The 13,708-nt window shown below is 41.5% G+C and overlaps 2 protein-coding genes across 2 annotated transcripts in view; one reads left to right on the top strand and one right to left on the bottom strand.

Moving 5' to 3' along the window:
• The window catches only part of LOC105694305 (QRFP-like peptide receptor), a 47,209-nt gene extending 45,420 nt beyond the window's left edge, over nucleotides 1-1,789 (top strand). Inside the window, exons 9-10 of the mRNA XM_012414837.1 lie at nucleotides 687-848; nucleotides 998-1,789. Of these exons, the coding sequence (XP_012270260.1) occupies nucleotides 687-848; nucleotides 998-1,007 (172 nt within the window). The 3' untranslated portion in view covers nucleotides 1,008-1,789. The remainder of the gene's footprint in view (nucleotides 1-686; nucleotides 849-997) is intronic.
• A 5,568-nt stretch (nucleotides 1,790-7,357) lies between these two features.
• LOC105704441 (cilia- and flagella-associated protein 74-like) lies at nucleotides 7,358-13,446 on the bottom strand. The gene is made up of 15 exons (XM_012433656.1): nucleotides 13,426-13,446; nucleotides 13,177-13,338; nucleotides 12,776-13,104; nucleotides 12,144-12,441; nucleotides 11,720-11,843; nucleotides 11,502-11,655; nucleotides 11,275-11,408; nucleotides 10,946-11,201; nucleotides 10,587-10,864; nucleotides 10,360-10,511; nucleotides 9,960-10,281; nucleotides 9,569-9,875; nucleotides 9,368-9,500; nucleotides 7,479-7,637; nucleotides 7,358-7,432 (listed from the first exon to the last, which is right to left on the bottom strand). The coding sequence occupies exons 1-15, from the start codon at nucleotides 13,444-13,446 to the stop codon at nucleotides 7,358-7,360; spliced, it is 2,904 nt and encodes a 967-aa protein (XP_012289079.1).
• Nucleotides 13,447-13,708: the final 262 nt, after the last annotated feature.

The raw sequence follows: 13,708 nt of genomic DNA, 5'->3' as shown, positions 1-13,708 counted from the left end.
GCGAATTGTCAATGTCCCCGTTCGATTAAACCTGGTCGGGCGTTCAAACAAAATGGCCGCCCTCAGGATGAATCCTAGAAAATAATCTCCCGTTTTTCTTCTCGATTTTCTTACGTCGATTCAAAAAGGGAAATCCCGGAAGTATGGAGGACTTTATTACGCTGGGTTTAAACTTTGCGGGGGAATGGCACGCGTTGGGTACTGGATGACCTCGTAAAGTTTAATTCGTAGACGAATTCGAGGGAACCCTGCAAAAGAGCGACCCCGTCGAACGGACTGGGAATTCTCATCGGATGATTAAATTCGGGGGCAGCTGGGCGTGCCATCCGATCGAAACTGCTCGTAAAACCGCTTTTAAGCCGAAAACCTCCTTTAACAGCTCCCTGAGAATATTCCGTCGAAATGCTCCGGGCTAAAATAGATACCGCGGCGAGACGCTACGAAGTCCGGTCCGGGACGGAAGTGGCCGCCATTTTTCAAGTCGAATCGGCTCCGGACCTCGATACCTCCCGATTTTATGTGGGGACACTTTCCAAAGTGGCTTTTTACTCCTCCGGGATTTAATTCGTATACGTGGACCATTCGCTTCAGGAGAGACACACTCTACCGTACATTTAATGGATAATATATGTATGACTGTATACGTATATAATGGATTTATTCCGATGTGTAATTTTGCGTTTCAGCTGCATCAACCCGATCGTCTACGGATTCATGTCGAAGCACTTCCGGGAGAGTTTTTTGTCGGCGGCCTGCGGGGGGTTTTGGTATTGTTGCCCAAGAAAAGGGTACAGGGCGCCAGTCAAAAGACACCCCAGCCTCAGTCAAACCAGAACCACCAGCGTCAGGTGAGCCGAAATTAAAGGTTGTCGTTGTTACTAATGTGTAATCGATATGTATGGAATTGTATTATATATTTCTAGAAGCATGGTTGCGCTGACGCACGTACAGTGCCGGATACATCTCGTGGTGATGATCTTATTTGATTTCGTTGTAGGTGGACTTAGCTCTTACTGGGATTAAGGGCGTCAACGAGGATCGCATAAGATGTCCTGTGGATGTTGGTTCGAGCACGTAACGAGCACGCAATTGTGTAAAATATGTTTAACTTGGCAAGATTGCATGTTTCACCCAGATTTCGTGGGAACCGAACGCCGGGGATGTCGCTCTGTATAATATCAACGATAATTGCGAATTGTATTAATGCCTGCGGAACAAAGTATCGTTAAGCGAGGCTTAGGACATTTTATGGTAATTGAAGTGACGTCACTCGCCGAGCCGGCGTCGAAACTGAGAAGAGATTAAAGATCATTGCCGGTGGTGTTTTCTATGTTATGGACAAGGAATTTTGCTTTATTTATTACCCTTTCAACCGAAGAACAAAGTCAACGCTACTGAGGAACGTCGAAGGCGAGTGAAATGAAGGAGTGGAACTTTATTTAAACGAATTCTCGCACAGGATTAGGCGAATCATTTGTTCGTAACATTTCAGACTTTTTTAAGACTCGCTGTGTACATAAAAGAAAAAGAAACACTAACACTCATTTTTTACATATCTCTGTACGTAATAAACATTTTATTCCGGGGATTCGAGCGCTATGTATAGATTTTAGGATAACCGTTATTACGTACTGTCTATTGTTAAGGACTTTATCCGGCGCAATTTCGACACTTTAATATTTTAATATTTATTCCATAAGACCCTTCGGAAAGACTTTTCTCGAAATAAGAGGCCGATTTAGAAAGAGTGATTCGTTTAAAATGTTAAACACTGTCGACTCGCAGTTGGCGGCGAAGGGCGCTGTGAATAAATTAATTGAAGAGTATCACTCCGCAATTAAACTATTTGTCGCAGGGTCGAAAGGCAGAGTTTTTGCAAAAGAAGATATTCCTAACATTTTTTCTGGAGCAGTCCTAGAGGGTCAAGGAACTTGAATTTCAATCGTAAGTACTCAGCAAATTTTTTTTTAATCTAGAACATCACTTGCATAGAAATGATTATGAAGATGAATTATTAAGCTACGAGGTGTGATTAGAATCTCAATTACTCATACAACATATTAAAATAATTTTCTGCACGTGGAGGCTGTTTCCTAAAACTAATTCAAATTTGGCCACGTGATGGGTCTGATTAGATTCTAAATTTTTATGTTTCACGCCATTTGCGGCACTTTTTCTTCTCTCTGGTTTATCAGCAACATCCGCCCGAAATGGTGGAGCATGGTATTTAATACAAAATGCAGTCTGTAACAATGGAATTATTAGTGTCTTCAAGGAAAACATTTCTAGTTAAAGTAATAGCTACCATTTCCAAGGGCGCGATGCGAATTTGGAGATTTTCGTCTAAATTTTCGTAAGAGAAATACTGCCGAGCATCAAAAGGCTTAAAGTCTCCCCCATTGATCGCAATTTCCTCGTCTTCGTCAAAATCGAGGGCGAACTTTCCTTTCCTTTTGACTTTCATCCCTTTCATCCCTTTCTTCCCTTTCTTCGAGTTTTCCGCCATTTTCTCAGAATGCAGAGTTATGTGACCTTCCAAGGTTTGGAGAATATTCAACTTAAATTCCAAGGGGCAGTTGCATTTGCTTCGAATCTAAATTATACAAGATAGATCTCCATAAGCTGTGTGAGAATATATTTAACGAAGAATACACGGAAGAAAGATCAAGACGAGAACAATCAGCGGGTTCGCGAAGCGTTCTCGAAAATTCATGCCGGCCATATTGAAGGCTCCTTATTACAATATTCCACTATATTTGACGATGTACCGGGAATACATGGAATTTTAAATCCACTCACGAGCCACTATGTTTAGGAATGAGGCATAAGATAACCCGCTTTTATACAGTCATAAACATATACGATCAAGGATGTTAACGTGCCCCTCCGCTTCCTTAAGTAGCAACATGGCGGACCCAGAGCCAAAATTATTAGTAATCAGAGGCTAAATATACTTCAAAACCCGTGGCCCAAACTAATATCGACAACGTCCAACCGAATATTGCAGAAATATTGATTTCATCCTTTGCAACTTGATAAATATTTGACTGGCTCAATTGCGTTTCTACATTTACTCCTCAGATTATATCGCGAGCAAAAAGGACGCCTCAACTCGGAGTCTATTTCCGGAGCCAGGAATACGGTAATAGAAAACATGTACTGAGCAAATTGGAAAAGACGTTTTTTTTTCTTTCTTTTACGAGCAACGAAGGGAATCATACTCGTAAGAAATACTCAGCTCGCGGGAGTACGACGAGTCTACATGAAACGGTTTAACTATTTCGTGGGAAATGGCATTTCCATTATAAAATTACACCTGAATTTCACGGTCTGCTTTCTTTTATCACGAGGAGTTCTTCCTTCCCTACGGATATGATATCTTGTTCTACCGCATTGCGGCAATTTATTAATACTTTTCTCGAGAAAGAAAAAAAAAAATGCCGTCCGCGTTCGCGTGCCTCGCCGTAAAAAAGAAACCCGCGCGCGAAGGGCGACGCTTTACGGGGGCGTAATTTTGCATCTCTGCAAAATGCTACGTTAAAAAATTATTTTACGAAGACGTCTTCTTCTTACGACCGCGATAGCGGAAGATGGGCGAAGATTCAGTTCCGCGGAAACGCGTTGGAAATATTGATTTTCGCGGAGACTTTTCCGCCGGAAAAAAAAAAAAGAGAAAGTCCTCTCGGAATGACTTTTCCGTCACGAGGATTGATTTACTCTGTTGAGGGGGAACTATTTTTCTTTTTTTTTTCCCCCCCAGCGGAGTTCAAATAAAATAAGCTTGCGATTTATTACAGTTCGGGATTATTTATTCGCTACGAGGAAATCCGCTCGAAATGAATTTCGGCTGTCGTGGCACTCGACACTGCCTTATGTCAAAAGGATTGAATTACCCGCCGAGGAGACTTTAAATATCGATAAAATTTGAAAAATAGGAGGTCCGAATTTCGCTCGCAGGCCGCCTCGGTTTACTTTTATTTCCGCCCGATGTTTCGTTCGCTCTGGACAGCGTTAAATATATATATATATAAAAAAAAGGAAAAAGAAAAAAATTGTTACGTCCAAGTTTAGAATGCGAGAACACGCTTCGCGTAAATTGAGGCTCTCCGTGTCTTCTTTTGTGTACGGAGAAGAGACATTTATTGGACAAGATGAAATACAATGCCCCGGGTAATATCCTCCAATAATGCGACACCGTTTCCCTGAATTTTTATCACATTTGTTCGGATTTATTACGGCACGGCAATTATTTCTTCTTTTTTTTCTTTTACAGTACTGGACCTGGAACTGGAACAAGAAGTCTCCCCTTTTCAGCTGCAGGGGTACACTCGACGTCGAATGAAAAACTAATGAACAAGTAGGCGAATTACGAGAGGATAGTAATTTCTCTTGCCGGGAGGTGCACCGTGCGCAAAATTTTAAGGTATCCATATCTAATAAACCACTCTTAGCGGGGAGAAAAATTCGTAACGATAAGTCGGAGCTCGCCGAGTGGATAATGTCGGCCCCGGCGACGAGCGAGACGTAAAAGCGAATTTCATTTTTATTCCCACTTTTATTCCCTTATCATCTGATATCGAAGTTCGGGGGGGTTGGTTGGATTACGAGACTGTAAACGGAAACAACGTCGGGGGAAACTCATTTGCAGGAGTTGGAAAATTACCGACACTCGGAGTGGATCGTTCCCTTCCGAAAGACAATTATCTCGGGTGAGTCACGGAAGATTGCAAATTTCCAGTAGGCCTAATGGTTTCCCGGTTTCGCCGCAATTTCATTTCCGTTGTTCCGTGTATGCACTCGTGCGAGTTACTATCGGTTCATTTGAGGCAGTCTGCAATTCTAATGGCGCGGCAATGAATGAAAAAGAAGTTGCAAGTGCAACGCAAAAACTCCGGTGGCGCTTTCTGTCGTAAAACTGGGAACTAATATGGCGCAACGCGTGTCGGTCAAACAGTTTACTAATCGAACTCATAGCGTATGCAAACTGCCGGTTTTATGCCTCCACGTTGCATAATTATTGCACCTGGCTTGTGAATTGCGAGCGATAACGGTACGCCGCGACATGCGATTGCACTTTGAGGTTTGACGGTAGGAAGTGCACGTTATGCAGCGCAATGAGTCGCAGTAAAACACTCGTCATACGCGGACCTTCTACTCCCCGCAATGCGCCATGAATTTATTCATACCGCCGGGAAACGAACACGTCTTATTATTCGATTGAGTTTTCCAACCGGATGATAATAAACCGCCGGATTTAAATTGAATTTTCAAACCTACGGGGAAAAATGAAGGGAATCTCTCATTCCAGGAATTTCAAGGGATCCATAGTTTCCGAGATATTCGCGGATAAAATTGCCCAATCGCGTGCCGGCTCCAGGGGAAAGTCCGAACGTTTATGAGTGTTTTGTTAGTTCTGAAATCGATCTCTAATGATACTTAAGAAAAACTTAAATGCCGGTCTTCCTTGAAATAAAATATTAACCGGGTTATGACATTAGAAATTGATCAAGATCGATCGCAGCGCCCGGATTTGTTGTTTCCCTTGGACCGATGCCGCCAAAACCGCGTCGCGATTGGTTGCTTTGATCGCTGGTTATCTCGGAAACTATTCATTCCCCGTCATTTTTGAAAAGACACTTTCAATTCGACTTCCCACGCGGCGTGCAATACATTGGTTGTATTTCACTTTCGAGAAGATCGGCCGCTGACTCCTCCCTCTCGACTCTCCGGGGAAATTCTGTATCCTTTCTTCCCATTTCAATCCACACAATGCAGCTTGACGGACTGCGCCTTATGCACCCTCACTCTTCGCTGAGCACTTCAAGTACGCACTCGGTGCATTTTCTCGTGATGTAGCTCGAAAATACCGCGGTCGATGAACCGAGGTTAACATAAATCTACAGCGCCCCCTCGAGCCGAAGAGGCATTATTTATGCCTGAAGATACGAGAGTTCGATAATAAGTGTTACGTTGTTTCCGATAATGCACTTTCGCTGATGCACATTCATCACCTGAGCCTTATTCTGGGGTTATAAGCGAATTCTAGGAAACCTTAGGAGAGGAATTTGCAACGAGGTGTGGCAAATGATGTTTGCAAATCGTCTTGTTAGAATTTAGTGACTAGCAAAGTAAGTCTTGATATTGCAGTCTTGATTTTAATCTTGTAAAATGTACAAATCCAACAAGGCCAAGACTCGAATGTGCAAGAATATGTATATTTGCTCATCAATGCTTGGAATCCACGCTTCTTCAACGTTAGATTTACTCTTTCTGCGTTTATGGCTAATAACTGTCAACCTCGAAGTCGCGACTAAATGTCCGAAGAAATTGCCGGCATTATGAAAACCGATGCTAACTTTGTCTGAGTATTGTGATTTTCAATGTTTCTCTTGGTCGCGTCCACAACTCGAGACATTCTCATAACGCAGAAACGGAGTCATTTAAATAACTGTGGTGCACTTTAACTAGAGGAAACATGTAGATTTGATTTGAGGTTTGTTATCTTTCGGGGAAGGTATTCGTATAGTTGTCATTCTGTTTTACTCCGCGAAGTTATCATGTTTCTCTTGAGAGGCATTATTAACGGTGAAATAAAAGTAACGACGTAAAGGTGAATGTACATCAGAGATGAGTTGGGAGATTGTTCACGGGCAGGATAGTCGCTCGTATCCTGTGCTGCCCTCTGGTTTCGTACGTTAGCATTCACCGTTTTTTGCCCCCCCATTTGCGGAAAAAATAAATAAGGTAAGTGAAGGATAAAGTCAAAGAGGGCGCCACGAGTGTTCTTCCCTTACCATCAAAAGCGTGCAGTTCGGTAAGCGTAGGTAAGCCACCACCGTCAACTGCCGCATGGTATTACCGTCACGGGTACGTGAGCCGCCAACTATGACTGGTAGATGGCACCGCCATCGCGAGTGTGCGATCCCCTACCAGAAATTCGTTGCGCCGCCCTTGGGGGCAAAAAACAGTGAAAGCTGACGTACGAAACCAGAGGGCAGCACAGGATGCGATCGCACGATCCTGCCCGTGAGCAATCTCCCAACTCATCTCTGTTTGCAATAAAGAACTGTAACTTTCTGTTATCACTACCGACGCGTGAACCGTCGGCGGTAAAACAGAATTAATCTATTAAATACTAGCTTTGAATAAAGTATCGGTGCTAAAACAATTTCAGTATACTGAGCAAAGTACCTCCTTTAGATAACTTGTCGGTTATCGGTAAAATCGTCCCCCTGTTAAGCATGTTATCGACGTTCGACATAACCCGGAGTGTAAATTCAGTACCCTCAAATGCATCGTTTAGAATGGAGGTCGCTGCAAGAGTTTCGTGCCTACACACGTCTTATTCATGGCGTCACTAATTACATTTATAATTATTATCCATATTTTTCGCAGATTTACATGCTACATCAGCCACAAATAAATGTCGATACTGCAACATTATGTACACTCTTTATAAGTTAAGGAAATTTATTTACCGTCAATCTGCACTCGTCCGATTTTCCAGGCTTTGCCGTTAATCTAGCGACGACCATTTCCGGTGTTATTTCCCAACTGGGAATCACTCCACTTCCGGAAACTGCGAGTCGCCATATTGTTCTGGTCCCAGCCGCGCGAACTTCAAAAAATTGACGTGCCTAATTGAGATATAAGTAACAATTGAATAGATATTCCAGTTCGAAGTCGTGTAACCTCTTTAAAAAGATTCAGGCCTTTCTCTGTGGTAATTTTTTTTAATAATCGAGGAAAAAATTTCCGATAATGGTATGCGAGCATGCAACAATATCTTTTAAATCTTGTCGCTGTTCTTGCAAATGGCGATGCAAGTGCCTCATACCCAGAAAGAAGAAACGGAAACCGCCTTTCAATAGTTCGGTCCCTTTGGGCAAAAATATTGGATTGCATCCAAAAATGTATGCAAGTTCGCAAATGGCGCCCCCCGTTGGTTCATTCAATCCTTCGCTTGCAAAAAATAAATCTCATGGAATAAGGTATACAAAACTATACAATTTAATTGTCTATTAAATACTAATAATTTTCCTCCCTCGGAAATTGATTTTTTGGGGGATTCAAATCAGCTGGAAAAGAGAAGAAGACATGGAATACTTTTCGAAAACAATGGGGGGGCGTTTCCTGGAATCTTACACCGTCCAAAGGGAAATTATGAGAACTGGTCGAGGACCAGGTACTCACGAGATCCCTACGTGGCCTAAAAATATTTTGGAAAAACCATGCTCGAGTATAAAAAATAACATCGGCTTTGGCACGGTTCCACGACTCGCAAGTACCAAAAAATCGACGACCCCCGGTCCTGGTAATGTAATAAAATATTTAGGAATGTTTAGAAACGGCTTGAGATAGTTTGAAAATTATTTCCTCAATGTTCCTTCAGGCTACACTGGAATCGAGCACAACCCTTACTACTACATTGATAAAAATAGACTGAAAAGCCCTTCGGATTTGCCTTCTTTTGAATACGACGGACTGCATCCAAGATTTCGAAAATGGATAACTTCTACTGTACCCTGTAACAGGTTGGCGTGGGAAATTCAATTTCAGACAAGGATGACATTTTTAATATCGAATTTCAGATACGACGTTCGGCACCTAAAGTCCTTGGACACTTTTTTGAAAAAGGTTACCAGCAAGAGAGGACCCTATGATCTATTTACAGGTGCTGAAATGAAACATTTTTAGCAGTCCTAAGAATGAGAAAAAATTGTAATCCCTATGAATATTTTAATAGGTCCCAGGGATAATTCGACTCTATGCGGTTACCTTGCTCTCCCATTGAAAATAGATTTTCAAGACTGGCCGAAGGTATTTCCAGGAGAAATCGAGAAGCTTATGCACAAGTCGAATCACTTCAAAGGCCAGTGGACGAATGGCCCTAGGTAGTTGAAATAAAAAAAAAAAGAAATAGAATTCCCACACACGTAGAGCTATTCCAGTAAATGTCGAACATGTTTGAGAATTTCAATGAACTAAAGGTGGATTCGTTTGCAGGTTTCCGAAGAAGCCGACGGCTAGATCGATGTTAAAAGACCTCAGCTTGTGCTATAAGGATCTCGATCAACCAGGTCCTGCACATTATAATCCTCATCTGAAATTCTCGAAAACTCGGATCACAAAAAATTACCCCTTTGATAGTAAAGTCGAACTCGATCGACCTCCGGGATCGAGGGCGGCCAATCCTGGACCAGGGAGATACAAGATACGAAATTTAAAAAGTGTCCGCGGTCATGGTTGGACTTGGGTCTTCCAAAGCAAAGTCCGAAGAAGCGACTGGCTAGTGACCGAGGATCCGTACGCTGCATTTTAATTTTCAAGATAAAAAATTAAATTCAACGGATTAATATCTACTTACGTATTTATCCTCTTCTAGTTTCGGTGTGTATGTAATAGGCAAGGTTAACACCGAGCCTGGTTCGATCATTTTCCCAGGTGGCATGTAGTAAGGTCCAATAGGGTTCAGTAGGGTAACATCGACTTTGACGTTTCTAAAAAATGCATATTAATTTTCAAATCTTAAGAAAAATTGTAAGGAACGGGAGGCATGTTCATGTACTTGTTGGATATATTTTTCACGGAAAGGAACTTCCTTGAAGATGTTCCAATGGCCGTGGGACCGAAAGAGAACACCCTGGTGGAATTCAAAATCAAAATGTCGGGCTTCACCACGGGACAAGTGAGTTTTATGTAGTTCCTTTCGTCACGTCGCGTACCATTTTTCATTCTAACCCCGACGATGCAAACCGCGTTAACAGTCGCTACATAATTTTCAAAATTCTCAAGGAGAAAATTCTCTCCGGGCAGCTTGTCGCACTCCGAGAGCTCCGCGTCCGCCATCTTGGTCCCCGAGTAGCGAGATTTTTCTGAAACGATTGCTCTCTTTCACGTCTTTCTTTTTAATATCTGCGCGTAGAACATTTGAGAAACGTTAAAATAGCTTCGGGAACCTTTCTCGGCTCCCGTTGCAGCGTTTCTTCCCGTTTTCTCGCTTTCGAGTTCAGCCTCGTTGGAGTCTCTCCGCAGTTTTTCTGCCTTTATTTCTTGCGTCTTCCGGTACACCATTTTGTGCGCCAATTTCGGCGCAAAAAGGACGCTGATTTTTCGACGTTCCGAAGAACCGAGGCAGCCTTCTCGGGGGCAAAATCTGATTTGCTTCGAAGTACACTTGAACTCAAACCAGGCCTCGAAGTCTGGTGAATTATTTTTCTCTAGGCCGCAAATGCAGGGAGGAGAGGACGCCATATTGAATCCGTGAACTTCTAGCGTGGCCTAAAATACGTGTAAAATTTAACCAAATGTATATTTTTAATGCCTACATCGATTTTTTCCTTCAAATTTAAAACTCACGATCGAAAAGGACTCGCAAGGAGTGTCGGGGAATTTAATTATTTGTTTACTCAGTTCGCAATAATGATCGACAATGCGTGCAAAGACTTCCACGACGTTCTTCTCTTCCCGCGTGTCCTCAAATTCAAAACTCTCCATCCTTGGGCTATGGTCTTCGAAACGTTTATAAGGAAGTATGTTTTTGTCAATTAGCCCCGTGTCGTTTATTGTTTAATCTATTTTCCTACTTTCCAAAGTCGAAAACGAATCCGAGTCGTTGACGTCATGGTCGCTGACATCCTGGGTGAAATCTGGAATGACAATTTTTCTTGGATCCCGAGATCGTAGACCTAGGCATCTTTTAGGCATTTTCAATTTGAAATCCGTCTCGCTTTTCTTCGAGAGTAATTTTAAGGGCCTTCTAAGCGGTAATTTCAGCGTTTTATGAAGGGGCTTCTCAAGTTTGCTTATCAGGGGATATTTAGATCCTGCGAGCTGCGCCAAAGTGACCACTCGTAATTCAAATCTAGATTAAACTATTATCAAAAAGCTGATAATTAAATATGAAGATTAGGAAACATTTCTCTTTGAAGATTTGTTGCTAAACTTTTTATCTCCAGTCGTTCCGTTGGCTCGTAGATGTCTTCGAGGAATATCCGCCAAAGAGGCCGAATAAATAATAAAAAGCCGTATGGTTTTTCCAGGAAGTATCTTTCCGAATCCATGATTAGGCTGTATTTCCATGAAATACGGTATGTCTAGAAAACCATACTCTTGAGGCAATAGCGATTTGTTGGTTAGTCTGATCTCTGCAAAAACAGACTCCTTCGTATGGACGCGTCCTAATGTTACAAAATCTGGCTCTAAAAATAAAAGGAAATATTTTTATTAACAATTTTCTATGTCCTACTAGAATTTATAGGAAAGATTCCCAACCTAAGACGAGAGCGCGAGCCGTTGTGAGGGTCGCTATGATTTTTAATATTATCGCTGGGGCGTTTTTCGAGTCTGCGGATTTTGAGTGAATGTGAATCGGTATGCTCAAGATGTTCGTCGAACAATCGTAATATCTGGACCAGAGAAAAAAAAATCGTCAGAAGTGGCCGAGATGCCGAAAATGTTCGGATTTTCTCGCATCGGGAAAACGAACAGTCGACGCTTACCCTTTCGATTTTTCCGAAAAGTCCGTTTCCGGAATTAATTTCACGAGAATCGTGCAGGAGGACTCAGGCTGGACGAAAGTCGACTTCGGGAAAATCCGAATTTGACCGTCCAATTTTTTCGGAGTCTTCACCACGATCTCCGAAGTATGAGCACCTGAAAGAAACTCATCCATTGTTTCGGATGGAAAAGTGTAATTAAAAAAGAAGAATTTTCTTACCAGTATTTATGACGTCAAAATTTGTCTGGTAAACTCCAGAGTCCGCCATTATGATTCCAAGGTCCACGATCGGAGGATCTACGTAAACTTTCAGCCCTGTCGTTTCTCCCCACATAGGAACATTCTTAAAAGGACGAATTCCAGATTTTCATAACGTAGGAAACTCTCTACGCAATTATTCTCGAGAGTCTCGACCTATCGTCTCGACCTGGGCGAATGATAACAAACGCTTCGAAAAAAAAAGTTAACATGGCGACCACCACCCCATTTGATTGCTTTTGGATTTATCGCGTTAACTAAATGCTTGTAAATCGAGACTTAATAAAGTTTATTGCTCATAATATAAAACAAGCGTTTCGTTTAATAAAATTTGCTAAAGAACATATTATTGAGTGAGAACTGTCTGTAATATTTGCGATGTTACCTGCTCTTTAAACACAACCCCGTCGGCTTCGAAGTCGAATTTAAAGACGTCGTGATGGAGTCCGATATATTGTGGGGAAAAATTAACGTTTAATTGAAAACCTGATTTGGGCGGAATTTCTATTCGATACACTCTCGGTGCGAGATTATACTCCACCGAATTCGAGGATTCCGAAAAGCCTGGATTATCATCGAGAAATTGCCAAGTGAAGATGTCCTTGTCTTCGTTCCTTTTTGGAATGTCGAAAGAGAAGGATTTCGAGCCCCGATTTTCTATCGTTAGCATTTTTTGCATGTATCTGATAGAGGAGTATTTCCAAAAGGACATTTTCGGAAATCTGCCGGGAAGAGGTGTACGTTAATTACTGCACTACTCCCCAAAAATATTGGAACGTTTAAAAATCAAAATTATGCATATCTGATAACCACATGTATCCTTTAGCATAATGAGAGGAAATTGTTACAAAATATCGGTAATTACAAGTAGCTTTCAAACCAAAATTTGCTCTCTTTACAACATCATAAACAATACAGGCTAGTCTCCAATTTGCACGACTTTTATATTTAGAGGTTGTGGTTCTTTTTACAAACAGCGTATTTGTATATAATTTCTCGATAGGGAATTTAATTTACCTCAGCTCGGAAGGATATATAATGGGCTCGGGCATTTTTGGCGTGCATTTAACAGGAATCCGAAATTCATGGAAATTTTTTGTGTCGTCTGCATTTAATGTAAGGAAAATTATCTCCGCGGTTACTTCCTCCTCTGATAGCGGCTCGATCGTGACATTTATCGATACGTGTAATCCCGGCTTGAGTTTCACTGCATCTAATTTGTCGATTTTCAAAATCTTGGGATTTTTACTGTCAGACTCGATTTTGAGAAAGCGAAGGTACGCCCATTTCTGACTTTTATTGTAAATCGATACTTTTCGGAGATGCGACTTGTTCGCCTTAAAGCCCTGAAATAATTTAGCTCAGTCGCAAAATGTTTTACCTTCCAATTCAATTAATACAAGGTATATCATAATTACTTTGATTTCGAGAACGCCAGGATTCGCGTAGAAACATTTGTCCCGGGGATGAATTTCTTCGGCTTTCAAATTCCGAATTTTCTGCTCAATTCTATCAGCTGTGTCCGAATCCTCGAAAACTGGCGATAAATCATTTTCAAGCCCGTTTCTTTCTTGATCGTTCTTCGAAAAAGTCCTTACATGTTCATTAACCTTTGAAAGACTTAACTAACGCTCAAGGATTTGGTATTTCTAAACAAATTAACCTACCCCTTCGCTGTAACCCAACATTTTACGGCAAATCAGTAAAGGAATCAGTATCTCCAAGTAACACACATTTTTTTAACAATTCTCATTCAACTTGTATAAAAACATCTCATTATGAGATTTTTATTAAACAATTACGTTCAATTCTCTTAACAATCTTTCGTATCTTTCACTTCATCAGGCACGTCAGTCGAGGGATCGATTATCGATTATTCCGCGAGTTTTTTTTTCTTTTATTTTAGTGGTGGATTTTTTTTCTTCAATGGCGATTTTAAAGAAGTATTTG

Source organism: Orussus abietinus, unplaced genomic scaffold (genome assembly GCF_000612105.2).
Source record: "Orussus abietinus isolate OABI.00-Male unplaced genomic scaffold, Oabi_2.0 scaffold6, whole genome shotgun sequence".
NCBI classification, from domain to species: domain Eukaryota; kingdom Metazoa; phylum Arthropoda; class Insecta; order Hymenoptera; family Orussidae; genus Orussus; species Orussus abietinus.
Note: the sequence above shows the minus strand (reverse complement) of the source record. Positions and strands in the feature narration are given on the sequence as shown.

What these genes read in the sequence shown, in the direction of transcription:
- LOC105704441 (XM_012433656.1), bottom strand. Translation starts at nt 13,446, where the DNA reads ATGTTGGGTTACAGCGAAGGG. An exon ending in ATATATCCTTCCGAGCTGAG is followed by an intron (nt 12,442 to 12,775) that starts GTAAATTAAATT and finishes CTCCTCTATCAG; the next exon opens with ATACATGCAAAAAATGCTAA. An exon ending in GGCTCGCGCTCTCGTCTTAG is followed by an intron (nt 11,202 to 11,274) that starts GTTGGGAATCTT and finishes TTTTATTTTTAG; the next exon opens with AGCCAGATTTTGTAACATTA.